A 19104-nucleotide genomic window follows, 5' to 3' on the forward strand; every position below is an offset into this window, starting at 1 on the left:
CAAGATAGATTTTTTTTTTTTTTACAAAGTAGCAAACTGCTCATCCTAAAGCGTGGTAAGAATTCAGTAAGATGGTCCGTTTCATACACTTCAGCAAAAACCAGTAATAACATTACACACCCACATACAAAAACATATGCAACACACTCATCCCTGTTCATGTCCTTCCACCCAACAATCCCAGTCCCAGGAAAGAGATGTGACTGGGATGTGCAGGTGCCTGGAGATACTTATTTCAATGTCGTGTGTCACGGCAATGTATTGGAAGTAGCTTAATATCCAGCAGTAGAGGAATAGTTAAACTAATTCATCCATGTACTGGATTATTATGCAGCCATTATTATTTTTGTAAGCATAAGAAGCTGCTCCCAAAGCAGTGCTAAGGGAGGGTGGAAAAAAGCTGCAAAACCGAACATACAGCATGCTTCTGTATATACAAAAGTCTAGAAGATACTCTACCAAATAGTAAAATATAGTTGGATGTCTCTTGGGTCAGAGATTGAATGTGTTGCTTCCTTCTTTTATCTTTTAATATTTTTCAAGGTTTTTTGTTTTTTGTTTTTGGGGTTTTTTTTTTTTGTTTTTTTTACAATGAACACAGGAATAAGGGTTTCAAAGAAAGCCTCCTTTGACGAGCACCATTTCAGAGCTAATACTTTAGTGTAATGATCCAGGAGCTGGGTCAAGAGTTCATCTCATCCAGCAGTATCTGGCTGGGAGCTCCACAGAGGACGACATGACTGTCATTTCCGTTGACCCCTTCTGTGCAGTGTCACACATGTGCTCTCTTTGCTCCTTTGCACCGGGGGTGGGACTGGACTGGACTGTGTCTGTGGATGGCAAGGTGTCCAGGGTGTAGTCACCGTGTTCTGCCTTCCACACAGCAACCCTGACCTCCGGAGAACGGAGCCTGTCTTGGAGAGCCCCTTGCAGAGGACCAGCAGCGGCAGTTCCTCCAGCTCCAGCACCCCCAGCTCCCAGCCCAGCTCCCAAGGAGGCTCTCAGCCCGGATCGCAAGCGGGGTCCAGCGAGCGAACCAGAGTTCGAGGTAAACCTTCCCCCACCTTTCCCAACAACATTGCCTGGAGGAGCGAGCCGGGGGCATGGAATCCATTTACTTCCTGACTTTCGTGATTCCTGCTCCTGGCATGGCCACCGCTGTGTGATGCCACAGAGTCCTGACTTCCCGGAGCCTCAGTCTCCTTAGATGAGTGAACCGCCATCCCCAGTCATATACATGTGTGACATCACAGTGTGGACTAAATCTTTTCTAATTGCAGATCACGTTTTCCGGGATGATCATAGACTATTGGTCTTATTTGAAAATATGATTACTTTTGAGTCACCTGAATTCCCATTTCCATTTGTTGTCTGTTTAGAGTTTCATGTACCCCCAAGTATCCTCTTCCCATTATGCCAGTCTTCCCTTTGTGTGTGAATATATTTCATGATACGAAGGATCTCTCAAAGTGGGATTCGGTAAAGACTAACGTAGAACACATACACATTTTAAAGAAGAAATAAACTCTTTGACTTAGAAAGTATATTTCACTCTTCTAGTTATTCCTACCAAAGAGGGATAAAAAATGAGCCTCTCTGACCATTTATTCAAGTCATTTATCACTGTTTAGTTTTCATTAATGAGGAAGCTTGTGAAAAACATTAGCATGTCCAGCTAATTACACATGACAACACATTGCTTCTAGCTAATCAAAATTTACTCTTTCTGAATAACCTTCAGAAGATAATTTTGCTTCCAAGTAATAAACACCAGAACTTTTTTAAGTGCAATTTGATAAATATTAACAAATTACTGTGCTCTGAGAAAAACCACCAGCCCTTTTTCTTAGCCTCTTCATTAGCCACAATCATAGGTTGCCACATATTAGCTTTTTAAGGTTTTAAATAAGTAGAGTCACTGTATTTCCATTTTGGAAAGGTTGAAATCTGGCGTGCAGTGCTCATTTCTCTGGACCGGGATATGGCTGCCTCCATATGCATTCTTCAGACCTCAGTGGTGCAGCACATAGCTATGTGTACTTCTGTTGCTTTACTTCAAATATAAATTTACTTAATTGAGAAAAGTGCCATTCATTTATCTTTTTTCTATTCACAGCCATCTTAATATCCTTAGAGAAAACTAAAGAAAACTAAAGTTATGCGTATCATTGTAATTCTCTGATCCGGCTTGGGTTTAATTCTTATCTTCTTTCCTTTGGCCCCTAGTTCCTCTGGGTTAAAAACACTGTTGTATCCCTGATGTGTTTCTGCCCATGAAAAACCACTTTACAGTAAAAGAATCTCTCTGATGCCAGATTGTTTTTTCTGTACCTATAAAAAAATCTGAGAGATACTCTTCACTCCGTAGCTGTTGGTGGACCTCCCCCATCCTCCATTCTGGGGCTCTTCCCCTTTGTCACCAATACTCTCCTTCCTGTCCCCACCTCATTCTTTCTTCCTTAAAGGACCCAGACAACTTCTGCCCCCCATTTAAAAACCATTCCATCACATAAAATAGGTTTCTATTTTTTCCCACAACACTCCCTCAAAATAACCTACTCTGACGGGTAAGTGGTACAAGAAGAAACCAACCATAGAATGCTAACACAGAAGCTGGTCTAGTGTACTACCGAGAATAGGACTTGGGTAAGCCAGACAGAATACCAACTCTGCCCATAATTTCAGCATGACCTTAGGCTAGTATGCCATCTCTCTAAGTCTGTTTTGAACAGTGAAATGGGAAAAGAGGGCCATACATTGGGTTGCAGCAAGAATTCGATGAGACAGTTGACATAGAAGGCTTTTAGCATTAAGCCTGACACACATTTAGCTCTCAGTAAATGGTGGTGGTGCTGGTACGTGCTAGTTTTTCTTACTATTATTAGTGACTTCCAGGTTACAAGCCTAAGTGCGTTTGCCTAAATATTAACAATTTTTTCATGGATGTGTTTGAGGATTTGCCTAAATGAATGATGTATCCCGAGTAATCCCGAAGGATGACTCACCACAGAACTCTAGAACTTGAGTCAACACTTTTGATGGTCATTATTTTTCTTGATCCCTGTCTTTCTACCTAGCCAACAGTAAGTCGGAAGGATCACCTGTGCTCCCCCATGAGCCTTCCAAGGTGAAGCCAGAAGAATCCAGGGACATTACCCGACCTAGTCGACCAGCTGTGAGTGCTTTTGAACTCTTTTAAATTACCAGAAAAGCCACAGGACACAGTAGTTGGGGATACACCCATGACTATGAAACAAAACTTAATGAGATTAAGAAGAAGAATGGATGCTAGAAGTATCCAGAAGAAAGTAATACCTGATTAGGAAAGAACTGGACAGATCTCAGATTGCCTATCTGCCATTAGGCTTTCTGCCAATCATTAGCACTACTTTAGAGAATAAAAAAGGCGGGAAATAACTCCTATCATAACATAATTTCTACTCAGCAGCTTTGGCAAAAAGATGTTCAAGCTAGCAGTTGAAGGGATGTGGGCACTTTCTTTGGGTTTCTGTTGTCTACTCTGTCCTCTCCCCATATTATTTTCCATATGAATTAATGTAATTTATGCTGTTTTTCATGCCTTTAGGACTCTATTTTTCTGGACCAAAACATGATAAGCGTGGTTTGACCATGGGCCTGACAACTTGAAATCTAGCTTCACTGCTGTGACATGACAGACCCCAGATAGTTTTAGCAAAAGAAATAAGAGCATGGAGGCTGATATTTGAAAGTTGGAAATTAACTTGGGACGAGTTATTATCCATCCACATACTTTACTTAAAATTTCTGAGAACCTTTTCTATGAAATGAATGCGAAGGCTTTTTGGTTTACTCTGGTTTTTACATATTTAAGTAAGGAAGCATAGTGAGAGTAATAATGAAGGGAATTTGCCCCATTTGGGGTTGACGCCCTTTCTGCTATTGCATTTATCAGTTGTGTACTAACAATTCCCATTTTGTGTCTAACCTGCTCTCTTTCTTCTGGCTTTTCCCCCTCCTGTGGATTCTTCTGGATTGGGTTCCTCCTTTTTCAGAGCTATAAGAAAGCTATAGATGAGGTTAGTATTACCTTTTCTTGGTCATGCTGTCACAAGATGTAAATATACAGGTGATTTCCTGATGTTGGCATTCAGAAAAGTGGCCTGTTGGATCACAGATTTAAAGCTCACTCCTCTGGAGTGGTCTGCTGGAAGGCAAGCCCCTTCAATGGCAGCCAGCCTGAGGCCCTCAGACACTCGGGTAAAGCTCCAGAGACCTTCCTTCGAAGCCAAAATGTCACTTTTCCAATGTTCCAATCTAGCTAAAGATAAACATTAGTGCTTTGTTATTGGCAGTTTTTCATTCCAGCATCTTCCAATAGCAAAGCCCGAGCTCTTAACCTGTGCTCACCAGCCTCGCGAGGGGATGGCGGTTTTACTAACAGAGAAAGAGACATCATTCTAAAGCACTCCAAATTTATAATGTGTGATTTGTGAACAAGGAGTTACTGGGTATTGTTAGATTAATTTTGTGGGACATTAACTACAGCATCGGCAGCAACATCAACTTTAGTTAATGAATCCTGGCGAGTTAAGTGACTTTATTTCCTTATCTGCGGAGACATTTTTCCATTAGAAAAATATATGGCTTTGTCAATCTTAGGTAGCTTGCTAAGAAGGATGACTGCCTTCCTGCTGTTTGTCAGACCTGCATGAATACAGCACAGTGGAGTTGTGCTGTTGTTTGTTTTCAGAGACAGGCCTTGCAAAGAGTCCTGAGTGCATGGAATCTGAAGACTACTATTATGGCTTTAAGGCTGTAGCTCTGCTGAGCACTGTTTTTGTGAAACGACATGGAAAAAGCGCTGGCTTTGGAATCAGCAAGCTGCATTCAAATTCTAGCTCCCCCGAGTAAATAACTGGCCAGGACCAGTTTCCTAACCTCTCTGGGCCACAGTTTCTTCATGTGTAAGATGGGGATGAAGGCACCTGCTCTGCCTTGGTCGTAAGATTGATTAGGATCACTCAAGATCACGTGTGCGAGAACATTTTGAAAAAGCCAAGAGGCAGTCCTCATGCTAGTTTGAGCCCGCGGCATGGTGCCATTTTGGCAGGTGGGAGAAGCCGGATCCTATGCTTCTGACCTTTACCAAAGAGCCTCTCTTTTTCAGAATTAGGACTGCCTTACCATTCAGAGTGGTTTAGAATGTTATTTCTTAGGTAAAAGATTACTGCTCATAAAAGAATGACTCTATGTGTCTACAGTGTGTGGACGGCATTTATAAGAGAGCAAAATGAGGAACGTTTTTCATTGCTTTGTACCACAGCCCTGAACTTTCCCTCATCACAGTCAGAAGGACAGCAATTATTACACCTTTTATCAGTTTTTTCCCACATGGTTGAAGACAGAAAGCGATATTCTGGTGCTATGGCTGCCAGAAAAAGGGTTGTGTGTGTGCGCAACTCAAGGGAAATCTCACAAGATTTCAGCTTGAAGGTGGTTGTCATGAGGAAAATGGATTTCATCTGGTTAACCCAGGATATTTTAGGCTTTTTAAAAATTGCTTTATTTATTTTGCTTTACTCTCATACCCTGGACACAGATGAGAGATAGCAACAGAAGTATAAGTAATTGAGGTGATGTAAGTGGCACACCAAAATCTCGGACCATGTGTGATTGGAAAATATCCTCCAGGTGATTCTGTTAACCCTATCCGTTGAATATCACTGATCCAAACCACTAAAAATACAGGATTACTTGGTTCTGCCTAACTCAGTAGTTCTCCCCCAGGGATGATTCCACCTCTCCTTTTCCTTCCATCCCCTTCTTTCCCCTTAGGAGATATTTGGCAAAGTTTGGGGTGGTTTTGTTCATCACAACTTGGAAGTGGGGGGCAGTGCTACTGGTAGCCTGTGGGTAGAGCAGAAAGATGCTATTATACATCCTACCAGGCCAAGAGAGCCACCCATAGTAGAGAAGGATCTGGCCCCAAACATCAATAGTGCCACAGCTGAGAAACCTTGAATTAAACCTTTCTCCCATCTTCAGTCACAGGGTTCAATATGGCTTCCTTCCATTGTGACTGATTTGCCATTTAGATAACCCAGGATTGAAATGAGAAGTTTCAAAACTCTTGGAAAACATGTTGCTTATTATTGTTAATTTAACAGTTTGATTTTTCATGAAAATCAGTCTCAAGGAGTGTCCATTAATTTAGCATTCCTTTCTAATGGGATATAAGATTGTGCAATATAGTCTGTGATTATTTAATACAATCATTGAAAATATTCTGTTCACTCTAGCAGTTAAACATATGACATGAAGATTGATACATAAGCAAATACTGGCTTTAGCACTATATTTTTGTTATTGTGTAAGAATCTGAAAAATCCCATCGCACACCCATAGACAGGACAAAACTTGAACAGTAGCTAGTGATCTAAAAGCTTTTTTTCTCAGATGAGGATGCTGGAATTAAGTAACTTCCCCAATGTCACTTCTTAAGATTTCCTAAAAAGGACATAAATTATTTTCATATGTAAAAAAAAAAAAACCAGCCTAAAAACTTTTAACCTTTATTTTAATAATTCAAAAAATTGAACTAAAGTCTGAATAAACTACATTGTTTCTAAAAAGAGACCCAAAAGAGCACCTTTTGAGGTAAAGTCTACATAATTGTCAGATTAAATAAGAGGTTTTTTAATGAAAAAATATATATCCAGTTAATTCTAAAAAGTGTTACATCAAACAAGCCTTTGGGTAAGAGTCTCCTATCTTCACATTTACTCCATAGTCAAAAAAATCTTACCATTTTGCCGTATTTCTTTTTTAGTTGTGCATTTCTCAAATATTTCCATACTAAATAGCACTTTTTTTCTCTTCTTTGAAATTTTTTTTAGCTTCAGGCTTGAGACAGCCAAGCAATAAATTACCACAAAAACTCATTATATGGAGAAAATTGGTATTGTCAGAAAATAAAATGTATGAAAATGGATCTGAACCCAATGGTGTCAATTTTAGATTGTGTCTATTTTCTATAACTTTGCTATTGTAAATTTTTCCAGAGTGGATGGATAAGGAACAAAACTGCAGCTAAGCATGTAGACTATTGGCAATGGAAGATTAATTTTCTTTGACTGGGGTATTACCTTCGAGTTACTCATTATTGGTACCTCGGGAGTCTCATATACGTCTCACCGTCCAAGCTGTTACCAAGTAAACTTAAAAGGAATTTGCAATTACTTCCAGTGTTTCAAGAAAGATAACTTTTTAATAATGAAGAAACAAAAAAAAATTCTAATTAAAAGTGAAGTTGTAAAGCAGGTCAGAACTTTAAACTTTTCCTAGATACAGTGTTTAGAAAAATTTAGGTCATTTTTACAAATGAGAGTTTCTTTAATTCAATGGGCTTTGGACAAGCTAAATATTTCTAAATAGTTTTGACTTTTTAAAAATCTCTTTTATCTTGTCATGAAATGTCAAAGATAAGGAAAATGAATCCACGGGGAAAACGTATTATAAATTTAAATAAATCATAGCTAATACTATTATATTTTACTCAGAATTATTGACATTAGAAATAAATTATTTTAAACCATATTCTCTCTTTAAATTATAATAAAATGCTTTTTTTAATGATAAGTAACATTTTAAATGCCTTATATTCTTTGATGAGACCTAACATGCTCCTAAAATATAGAAGACAAAATAGAAAATAAATTTTGTTATTATTTTACTGGTTCGGAAGATTGTAATACCTTTTCTGTTCATAGCTTTAACAAATATCCAAACTATATTTCCCACTGTGCTCAAGTATTGCATTACCCTTCACTTTCTTCTCAATTGATAAAGGTAAACATTGGCAATGTCAAGAGGAAATGAGGAGTATAAGCTGAAATCTGAATATTGGCTTTTCCTGTTTTGGCCCATTGCCAAAGAAACAAGTAGATTTGCATAAAATTCTGTCTCTGTGGTAATTTTCGTCTTTAATGGTATACGTTATATTTAAACACCTTTGAGTCTTTTTAATAGAATTCTATTTTCACTTTCACAGATGGGGTAAATATATCCACTGAGATTGAGGCCATGCGTGTGTGCATGTGTGTAAAAGCCCAGCAAGCATGTTTGGGTGGAAAATGCACAATTTGAATTTTCAGAAACTACCCTTTTCCAAGTGCTTCAATTCAAGTGACTTCAGAACAAATTTAAAAGTCGCGCTTTCCTTTGACTTTATTATGAAATGAGAAAGAAATGACCCTGGACCTTCACTTAGCACCTTGACCTTCCTAAATTCTACACCAAATAAAATACCTGAAGCATTTAACCAACATAGTAATGCCTGATATACAGGTGACAGTAAAGAAACATGATGATTTGTTATCTCCTCAAAATAAAATTATATTTATAATTTAACGATACACATTTATCTCAGTTTTTCTTCTGACCAATTAGGATAGATTATCAGGTATCATTTAGATCACCTACATTGCTCTAATCTTACATCAGGTGAATTGGACAAATACATTTCTGAATTGAAATAAAGAGAGAATATGGCCATAAGAAAACTGTGGGATTTAGTATCTTTCAATGAGTTTCTTTCTCCCTAATCCCCTGTCTCTCACTGAATGCTCTGATTCCCACATGGGTCACTAATATAGGGAGAAATGGTAAGACTGATATCAAATTGCTTTTTCCTCGTTTGCATGCTACGTGCCATGGGCAGTTTAACCCATGCAAATTAGAGCGGCCATGCTTTTGCAGAACTGCTTCCCTCTGCATTGCTCTGAAAGCATGTGAAATAAAAGGTAGTCAGAGATTCAGCACACTGCCTGCAATGTGCCTGGTGATTAAATACCACATCATCACATCCATAAGGCTAAAGATTGCATCATACTCATGGAAAACTGAAAAACGATCTCTTCTCTTTTGGTGTTTGCACATGCACTTTGGTATTCCTCTTAAGGGTTTCTGCCAGGTGACTGTAATTTTAAACAAAAGAAAATGAAACACCTATCGTTCTGGAAGAGAATTTCCTTGTTTTGTTTTGTTTTTTTCCTTTCTCTTTTTTCTTTTCGATTTTGTTGTTGTTGTTGTTCCTCTTGATTAATTCAGCTCCGTGGCTATAAATTTCAGTGGCACTAGGCTTTGGGGTGGGCCATTATTTGATGTGGTGCCTCTGCTCTCCAGGGAATGATGACCCACCAAATGAGCCATTGTAGTAGCTGGAACCTTGGGAATTGCTCTGTTCTGTGACTGATGCTAGATTTTTGGTACAGTAGCAATCAAAGAGGGGAGAGGCCATGACCGTGGCTTTGGCAGGAGACCCAAAATACTGGGGAACAATTGCTAATCCCCTGTGTTTTCCCATAAACTCTGAGGGTGACCGACTTCACCTTCCCAAAATAAAATGAGAACCCAATGTTTGTATATATGTGTATACACACAACGCACACACACATATATACACGCGTATATTCAGAACTGAGCCGTCTCAGTCTAGCAATTGGTTTTGAGCAAAGTCTAAATTTATTTCATCTTTCTTTTCTAGTTTCTCTGTGCTACAAACATCGTTTTCTGAGTTCCATGCAGCAACTATGTTTGTAACCGTTCTATATAGAGCTTTCTTTTCTTGTTGCTTAAGCTGGAGCACTGACTTGCTGAGAGATGTGACTTTGTTGTATCTACAATTCCTACATGCTGAACAAACTTTTCTTTTGTAGGATCTGACGGCATTAGCCAAAGAATTAAGAGAACTCCGGATTGAAGAAACAAACCGCCCGCTGAAGAAGGTGACTGATTACTCCTCCTCTAGCGAGGAGTCGGAAAGTAGTGATGAAGAGGAGGAAGATGGAGAGAGCGAGGCCCATGACGGGACAGTGGCTGTCAGTGACATACCCAGACTGATGTAAGAGGGCTGATTTTCCGATGTCGGCCGGGGAGGGCTAGGTCTCCAAAATGAAAGGACAAGAAATAGGAATTAAATATAGGATCGTTTATGGGTCTCTGGCAGGATCAACTGACTTTTGGGATTGGAGTGGTTATTAGAGCATAGTTCTGTAAGTACCTCTCTCCACAGACACGGTCACTTAGAATAATACACAGTGGCATTTGTACCTGCATATGCTTTATCTAGGTACTCTCATTGGACTGACTCTCTCTTTGGTGACACTTTCTTGGTTCTTTTCATCTCCAGGGAAAATGATGACAACCAGACCGTTGGCACTTGCCTGTCCCCCTTAGAACTGAAAGAGTGGAGGGGTACCTGGGTGGCTCAGTCTGTTAAGTGGCCGACTTCAGCTCAGGTCATGATCTCGCAGTGCGTGGGTTTGAGTCCCACGTCGGGCTCTGTGCTGACAGCTCAGAGCCTGGAGTCTGCTTCCCATGTCTCCCTCTCTCTCTGCCCTTACCCTGCTCATGCTCTGCTTCTCTCTCTCTCTCTCTCTCTCTCTCTCAAAAGTAAATAAACATTTAAAAAGTTATAAAAAATGAAAAGAACTGAAAGCATGGAATTATGGGCAATGACGTTTAGGAGTTAAAATTGAACAGCATAGACATGTGTTCCTTCCTCACCATCACCTCGACACGAGGAGGAATGAGGAACACAAACGTATGTGGCAGTGTGGGTTAGCATCCCAGCAAAAGAATCAGGGGTCAAATAATCCTGCAGAGAACCTTCTGAGTGTCTGACTTAAATATATCCCTGTAGTGATTTTCTTCTTCTTCGCTGTCTCTCTCATGTGATCCTTTTCTCTGTGGCCTGTGACTTTGCCACATACATCTGTCCATTTCTTTGCAGTCTTCTTTTGGCTATTTATACCTGTATGCATGCCCACCTATATCTCCCTTATTATTTATAGCCTTTACGTCTTTTCTTTGGTTAAGTGAAGGAAAGGCTCACTTTTCTTTTTCTCATTGGATAGGGTCCTATGAGAGAATTCCTCTTGCCCTGTTGCTTCTCCGGTTTAAGCAAACGGATTCATACAGTCACACTCACATACATTTCTTGCTTTCTCCCCCGAATAAACACAAGGTGCTGTCACTCTGACTTGGTATAAATCTAACAGAGTGGGACGCTGATTATTCCAACTTCACTCTTCATTCACCTCCATTTCTTTAGCCCACCTACTAGTATTGGCCATCACACCACACTCGCTCCCTGTAGATAAGATGCCATTTCGGGCCACCGGTTACTGTCCTGTCCAGCAGAGATTGGAGAGACAGGGCTGGCCAGTCTGTAGGGAACGTCATCCATTGATTAACAATCATTATATACAAGCAATTCTGAGAGGCAAATCCAATTATCACAGCTGAAAATTTGTACTTGTTGGGTTACTGTTGATTACACAGTTATTGACAACCATAAATGTGCTAAAATATGACATTTGCAACAAATTGCATTAAATTGCTTTTTTAACAGCAAATAAAATTGTTCTAGAGGCGAAATCACTATTCTAAAACATTTTTGAAAAATATGCTGGTCCTTTCAGTTTTTGTCTTGACTCAGCATCGGTTAATTCTTCTAACAGATGTTTTGAATTCCCTTTAAACACTGAGCTTACAACAACCAGGATGAGGGTGGATTATGTATTTAAAATATTGATAAAATTTCCACTCTGTGTTACATACCATACTGAGGGCTTTGAAACATTCAGCAAGTGCAGATGCAAATTCTGCCTTCTAAAAGTTTGTAGGCTAGTTGGAGAGAAACAAAATTATATATGGAAACTTCAGATTAATATAAATATTTGGAAGAATGACCAAAGACAGCCTTGGAGGAGATGTTCAGTCACGTTTGGTTTTTAAGCCCTGTCATATTTTGCAAGGCTATTGACAGTGTTCAACCTGCTACCACTAAGGGCACATCCATTTCTTCCCTCACTGCAGAAATACCCACCTTTCTAGAATTGCTTGAATAGGCCATGATGCACTTCCTCTCTGCTGTCTGGCACTCTCCTGTCCCTTTGGAAATCACCTACTCGAAGCCCAGCCTGCACAGATAGAGCCTGTATCTTCCGCTGTGTGGCCGCTGGATCTTGAGTGTATCCCTGCAGTTTCGGGTAGTGCTTGAATCAGGCTATTTATTACATGGTCTCCCTCTCTGGGTTGTGAGATCCCTGAGGGTGAAGATTGCGTCTCATTCATCTCTCTACTCTTAACACCTTGCGCGATGTCTGGAATAGAGGTGGTCTTCAGTGGCTTTGATTTATATTCAGTTGCACTGAACTGAAATTGCAAGTCCTGGCTTCATAGAGTTTATAGCCCAATCCAGAAGAAAGACATGTTCACAAATAACTGTTGTCAAGACAGAAGAGAACATGGGGTAATATGGGAATCGCAGGCAGGAGGAAATTGAAGTAAAGGCACAGAAGGTTGACTCTGGTAGGAATTTAGGGTGTGCTGGGCAGAGTTGGGGGGTGGTCTGGACTAGTGAAACCAGACCAAGAAGTATGTGCTTCACCATGTGGCCATTAGGAACTGGTAAGAAGGCCTCTTGAGTTGGGAAATGACATGATCAGTGCTATGTTTGAGAGAAATCATTTCAGCAAAATGATTTGTAAAGAGAACAGGCTAGACACTGGTAAAGCAATTCAGAGGATCTATTGCTATCATCCAGAAATAATAAATAGGCTATCACTGAATGCTTATAATGGAGGCAAAAGTTGACATGGCTCTTGAAGAATTGGTAAATTTTAGACAGATTGAAGTGCACAAAGAACATTTAAAAATATTTATTTGTATATGAGCTAAAATCAGAGACAAGGGTGTGGGTGTGTGGGTGTGTCTATATGTGTTTATTCCAGTTTGGTAAATATATGCATTTTCGTGAATATAAAATATAAGCAGCCTGTTGTGCTATAGCATGATAGTTGTATACTTCACACTATTAAAAATTTTCATTATAAAACAATTGTGTCTTTTGGAATAGGGTATTTCAGAGTTAGAATACTTCTTATGTACATTCTTATAAGTTTTATTTTCTGTTAAGATTTATCTTGTTAAGATAAGCCTTTACATTCTGTGCTATATATTTTTAGAGCCATATATATACACATATATATCTGGGATTGCAACACAGTTCACTGCCATGAAATGTATACAAAAGAGCTTCTCAGAAATGGAGTCCAGCCATTCAGACAAGCAGCTGTAGATCCTAGTGTTCAAAACAACAACTGTTTGGGGCGCCTGGGTGGCGCAGTCGGTTAAGCGTCCGACTTCAGCCAGGTCACGATCTCGCGGTCCATGAGTTCGAGCCCCTCGTCAGGCTCTGGGCTGATGGCTCAGAGCCTGGAGCCTGTTTCCAATTCTGTGTCTCCCTCTCTCTCTGCCCCTCCCCCGTTCATGTTCTGTCTCTCTGTCCCAAAAATAAATAAACGTTGAAAAAAAAATTTTAAAAAAAAACAACTGTTTTCTATGTACAGTGCTGGTTTCATATTTATAGTAGAAGATCGCACCTAGTAAGAGTGCACATAATTAAGATTATTTCTCTAACTAACCAACTGCACTATTTCCCAATGCTTCATGCATAGAAAAGTAATGGGTGGAGGGAAATAGACTAAAATTATAAAAGTGATTATCACTGGATTATACAATTGTGAGTGGGTTTTATTTTATGTAGACCCCCAGTTTTATGATGAGCATGTACTATTTTTATAGTCAGGAAAAAATAAGAGCTGTATAGAACAGGAAGAAGGGAAGGAAAGGTATGTTAAGTGAATATGCATCAGCTCGAGCAAGCTGAAAAAACACGCTTTTGTATCAGCACCTTCCCTCAAGTACGTGCACCTGCTTCGGAACAGTACATGTGAGGCACAGTCTTAACCGTTATGACTACCTGCTGCTAGAATAGTCCCTGAGCTGTGTACAGTCTTGTAAAATGCAGTCTGGACAATGAAAGCCACATGCCGTGTGTTTTCTTCATTCTGTTTTCACTGGAAAGCCGAGCTTCTGACCCCATTGCCCTGCCAGGCTGTTGTGATGCTCCCCTTCCTCGCCTGTGGTCCTCTCTGCCTTTCCATCCATTTTTCAAGCTCTGGTCTTATTAGTGTTGCAGAAGCGTGGCCCTGGTCATGCTGTATCCTAGTGCCCTATGACCCTCTTCATCCCTGCGGCTCATGATTCCCTGAACATATGCTCCAGCAGAACTGACCTATCAATTCTTGCAAATAAATGCCTTGCACTTTTCCAGTGCTGTGCCTTTTCTTGGAGTGACCTCTCTCTCCCTCTAGTTTGCATTCCCATTTACATCCTGCCTTGTTTTTGAGGATTCATGTTACGTTTTTAAGCTCTTCTGGATGCTAATCTCTTTAGTTTCAGGAGCCATGTCTTCCTCAACTTTTATAGCCACCACCCAATGCCAAACCAAGAGCCTTTCATATAGCAGATGTTCGATAAATGTGTATTGTATTGAATTGAATTAAATCAGTACCTGCAGGAACACTTTGACAAATCCAATTAGAGAAAATTATTGTTCTAAAACTGTGGCCTAATCACTATAAGTTTCCTATAGTTTACCTTCTAATCAGTAGAAGTGTTTTGTTCTGTTTTGTTATAGTCTTTATAGGAATTTGGACAACTCATTGTTCCCACCCAGACTGTGCCTCGGAAATAATTTTTAGAACAAAGGATTACCTTAACTATAAAATGTTTTAGCTGTTTTTGCCTTAGTGTTTTTTCTTTAAATCATTGCTTTTTTTCATTTTTTTGCTATTAATAACTTTATTTTTTTAGAACAGTTTTAAATTCACAAAAAAGTTTAGATGGTACAAAGTTCCCATGTTACTCCTCCTACCCCCTGCACACGGTTATCCCTATTATAAGCGTTATGGATTAGTATGTATATATGTTACACTTAATAAACCAGTATTGATACATTTTAGTAAGTTTATTCAGATTTCCTTAGTTTTTACTTACCTAAAGTCCTTTTTCAGTATCAAGATCCCATCTTGTTACATTTAGTTATTTAGTTACCATATCTGCTTAGGCTTCTGTTGTCTGTGACAGTGTCTCAGACTTACCTTCTTTTTAATGAAGTTGGCAGTTTTGAGGAATACTGATTAGGAATATCATAGATTCCCGTCTACTGGAATTTATCTGATGTTCTTGTCATGATTAGAACAAGGTTATGGATTTGGAGGAGAAAGATCACAGAGGTCACATGTGACTTTTATCACTTCATATCAAGGGTATGTACTACCAGTGTGACTTAAGACTGTTGACACTGACCTTGATCATCTGGCTGAGGTAATGCTTGTCAAGTTTCTCTACTGTAATGTAATCCCCCCCTTCCATCCTGTACTCTTTGGAAGGAAGCCAGTGCACACAGCCTGCACTTAAGGAGTAGGGAGTTATGTTCCTTTAGGGTAGAGTATTTACATAATTTATTTGAAATTATTCTGCAGGAACTTATCTCTTCTCCATTTATTAATTTATTCGGTCATTTATTTATATCAGTATAGGTTCATGAATATTTATTTAATATTTCGGATTGTAATCCACTATTTCATTTTGCTGCTTAAATTGTTCCACCTTCAACCATTGGAAGCTCTTTCCATTGGCTTCTGTACGCCTGTGGCTGACCTACCCCCCACCAAGCACTTCTTTACTTTCTGACACTACAAGATGTTCCAGGCTTACCTCATGTATTTCCTGTTCTAGTCCTGGAATCACCCGTTCCTCCTCGAAGCCTTGATTCCCTTTATTAAAAACTGATACTAGAACCAAGATTTGGGCACTAGGTGTGCTCATTGCTACTAGTGAGTCAGTTCTTTTAGGCCCTCTCAACTGACAGAGCAAGGAAATATATATTGTGTATATTAACCCATTATGTACACATATCTATAAATATTTCTATATATATCCATCTGTGTCTACATTAAATAAAAGTTTATCCTGATATCTCCAACTCTGATTCATTACCACATGGATCCTTCTAGCCCCTTCTCCTTCCTTACCTGTCAATTTCCACTCCAACAGCGGGAAACCTGGCTGTCACAATCTGCCAATTCTTGCTTAGTTGTTCATTTCCAGTACACATGTAGAGCAGGATCAGAATGGTTAACCAATATACCTATGGGAAACAACTTTATCAGTCAGAGTACAGTGCTTACAAGCTGCTTCTTTTACCTTTAATCTTAGGGGACTCCATTTATTTCCAGAGTTACTTAGGTCAACCTTTTTCCATCTCCCACTCACGTTTTTAAAATACATTTGTGGGGCACCTGGGTGGCTCAGTAAGTTAAGCATCCAACTTCAGCTCAGGTCATGATTTCACAGTTTGTAGGTTCCAGCCCCACATCAGGCTTTGTGCTGACAGCTCGGAGCTTGGAACCTGCTTTGGATTCTGTGTCTCACTCTCTGCTCCTCCCCTGCCCATGCTCCGTATCTCTCTCTCTCTCTCTCTCTCTCTCTCTTCACAGTCTACATTCTTTCCTTAGATCCTCCAACCTCCTAAATGATTTTTTTTAATTTGCATACATCAAAGTTCACTCTTCATGCTATAAAGTTCTGTGACATAGCTGAACAAATTTTTTCATTTTCCTCTAATAGCAATTATAATAAAATTGTTTTTGGCACATCCTGTATATAAAGTGAACCCAATGCTAAAGTTATTTTGTCAATTTTAAAAAGACAAAATTCAACATCAGGTATTCAGGACAATTTAAGCATGGTAATAATTCTTCTCATAGCTGACTGTTCATCACTTCACAAAAGAGGTATATTTGGATAATAAACTTGAATGAAATGTTTACTGGGGTTATTAAACAAAGCCTTCGTGGCCTTATAAAACATTCACTGGATCTCACCTGCATGCCAGGCACAGTGCTTGGCACTGAAGATACCAACATTACTGAGATATGATAACTGCAGGACTGTGCATTGAGTGCATGGTTAGAAGTGAACAGGGGATACTGTGGAAGCAGAATGGAGAGCCACCTACTGAACCATCCCAGTGGGGCTGAGGTGGGGTTTGAGAGTGCCTGAACTGCAGTGTAAAGGATGGAATACTTAGAGGGAGGCAGGGAATGTAAGGGAACCATTCATGGACAGAAGATAGACTAAAGTTGCCCAAGGGTGTTGGTAGCATGATGTGTGCAGGAAACTGCTAGAAATCATATGTTCTTAGAGTTAGAAATAGAAGGTAGGTTTCGTTGAAACCATGAGGCTAGAGAAATACACAAGGACCAGATACAGGAAGGATTGTAAGCCACAGGTTTATCTTATGGTTAATTGGGAACTCTTATAAATTGAAAGCAGAAGAGTGACATGGTCAGGGGAGCAGAGAAGGATGGACTGGAGGGTCAGTCATAGTAGACAGACAAGAGGCCAAACGCTCAAAGTATCGAAAAGCAATCGTACTTGAGAGCTAAGAAATGACTTGAGTTTCCTTGAGATGCTTGAAGTCAAGTATAGAGAGCAACAGTTTGAAGAGTTGTAGTATGTGGAGGAAGGCACTCACTATGCCTTTTTTGTTTTGTTTTGTTTTTTGGTTTTTATTATTTTGGTTTTTTTTTTACTCCATAATCCATTTTTATTTCCTCCTATGCTATGGATCATTTTTTAATATGAAATTTATTGTCAAATTGGCTTCCATACAATAACCAGTGCTCATCCCAATAGATGCCCTCCTCAATGCCCATCACCCACTTTCCCCTCCCTCCCACCCCCCATCAGCCCTCAGTTTATTCTCAGTTTTTAAGAGTCTCTTATGGTTTCCCTCCTTCCCTCTCTGTAACTTTTTTTTCCCCTTCCCCTCCCCCATGGTCTTCGGAAAGTTTCTCAGGATCCGCGTAAGAGTGAAAACATATGGTATCTGTCTTTCTCTGTATGACTTATTTCACTTAGCATAACACTCTCCAGTTCCATCCACATTGCTACAAAAGGCCATATTTTATTCTTTCTCATTGCCAAGTAGTATTCCATTGTGTATATAAACCACAATTTCTTTTTTTTTATATATATATATATATGAAATTTATTGTCAAATTGGTTTCCATACAACACCCAAAAGGTGCCCTCCTCAATACCCATCACCTACCCTCTCCTCCCTCCCACCCCCCATCAACCCTCAGTTTGTTCTCAGTTTTTAACAGTCTCTTATGCGTTGGCTGTCTCCCACTCTAAACTCTTTTTTTTTTTTCCTTCCCCCCCCCCCCATGGGTTCCTGTTAAGTTTCTCAGGATCCACATAAGAGTGAAACCATATGGTATCTGTCTTTCTCTGTATAGCTTATTTCACTTAGCATCACACTCTCCAGTTCCATCCACGTTGCTACAAAAGGCCATATTTCATTTTTTCTCATTGCCACGTAGTACTCCATTGTGTATATAAACCACAATTTCTTTATCCATTCATCAGTTGATGGACATTTAGGCTCTTTCCATAATTTGGCTATTGTTGAGAGTGCTGCTATGAACATTGGGGTACAAGTGCCCCTATGCATCAGTACTCCTGTATCCCTTGGATAAATTCCTAGCAGTGCTATTGCTGGGTCATAGGGTAGGTCTATTTTTAATTTTCTGAGGAACCTCCACACTGCTTTCCAGAGCGGCTGCACCAGTTTGCATTCCCACCAACAGTGCAAGAGGGTTCCCGTTTCTCCACATCCTCTCCAGCATCTATAGTCTCCTGATTTGTTCATTTTGGCCACTCTGACTGGCGTGAGGTGATACCTGAGTGTGTTTTTGATTTGTATTTCCCTGATAAGGAGCGACGCTGAACATCTTTTCATGTGCCTGTTGGCCATCCGGATGTCTTCTTTAGAGAAGTGTCTATTCATGTTTTCTGCCCATGTCTTCACTGGGTTATTTGTTTTTCGGGTGTGGAGTTTGGTGAGCTCTTTATAGATTTTGGATACTAGCCCTTTGTCCGATATGTCATTTGCAAATATCTTTTCCCATTCCGTTGGTTGCCTTTTAGTTTTGTTGGTTGTTTCCTTTGCTGTGCAGAAGATTTTATCTTCATAAGGTCCCAGTAATTCACTTTTGCTTTTAATTCCCTTGCCTTTGGGGATGTGTCGAGTAAGAGATTGCTACGGCTGAGGTCAGAGAGGCCTTTTCCTGCTTTCTCCTCTAAGGTTTTGATGGTTTCCTGTCTCACATTCAGGTCCTTTATCCATTTTGAGTTTAT

At 39.7% G+C, this 19104-nt stretch overlaps 1 protein-coding gene across 11 annotated transcripts in view; it reads left to right on the top strand.

Annotated features, from left to right (window-relative positions):
- The window catches only part of TNIK (TRAF2 and NCK interacting kinase), a 396420-nt gene that overhangs the window by 342520 nt on the left and 34796 nt on the right, over window positions 1–19104 (top strand). For 4 of the 11 annotated variants that reach the window (XM_043594906.1, XM_043594911.1, XM_043594917.1 and 1 more), the window contains 5 exons: window positions 885–1048; window positions 3078–3175; window positions 4035–4058; window positions 8637–8645; window positions 9699–9883. In XM_043594906.1, coding sequence (XP_043450841.1) covers window positions 885–1048; window positions 3078–3175; window positions 4035–4058; window positions 8637–8645; window positions 9699–9883 — 480 coding nt within the window. The remainder of the gene's footprint in view (window positions 1–884; window positions 1049–3077; window positions 3176–4034; window positions 4059–8636; window positions 8646–9698; window positions 9884–19104) is intronic. The other 7 variants (XM_043594909.1, XM_043594913.1, XM_043594914.1 and 4 more) reach the window with 2 other exon arrangements.

Source organism: Prionailurus bengalensis, chromosome C2 (assembly GCF_016509475.1).
Source record: "Prionailurus bengalensis isolate Pbe53 chromosome C2, Fcat_Pben_1.1_paternal_pri, whole genome shotgun sequence".
In the NCBI taxonomy this organism is placed as follows: domain Eukaryota; kingdom Metazoa; phylum Chordata; class Mammalia; order Carnivora; family Felidae; genus Prionailurus; species Prionailurus bengalensis.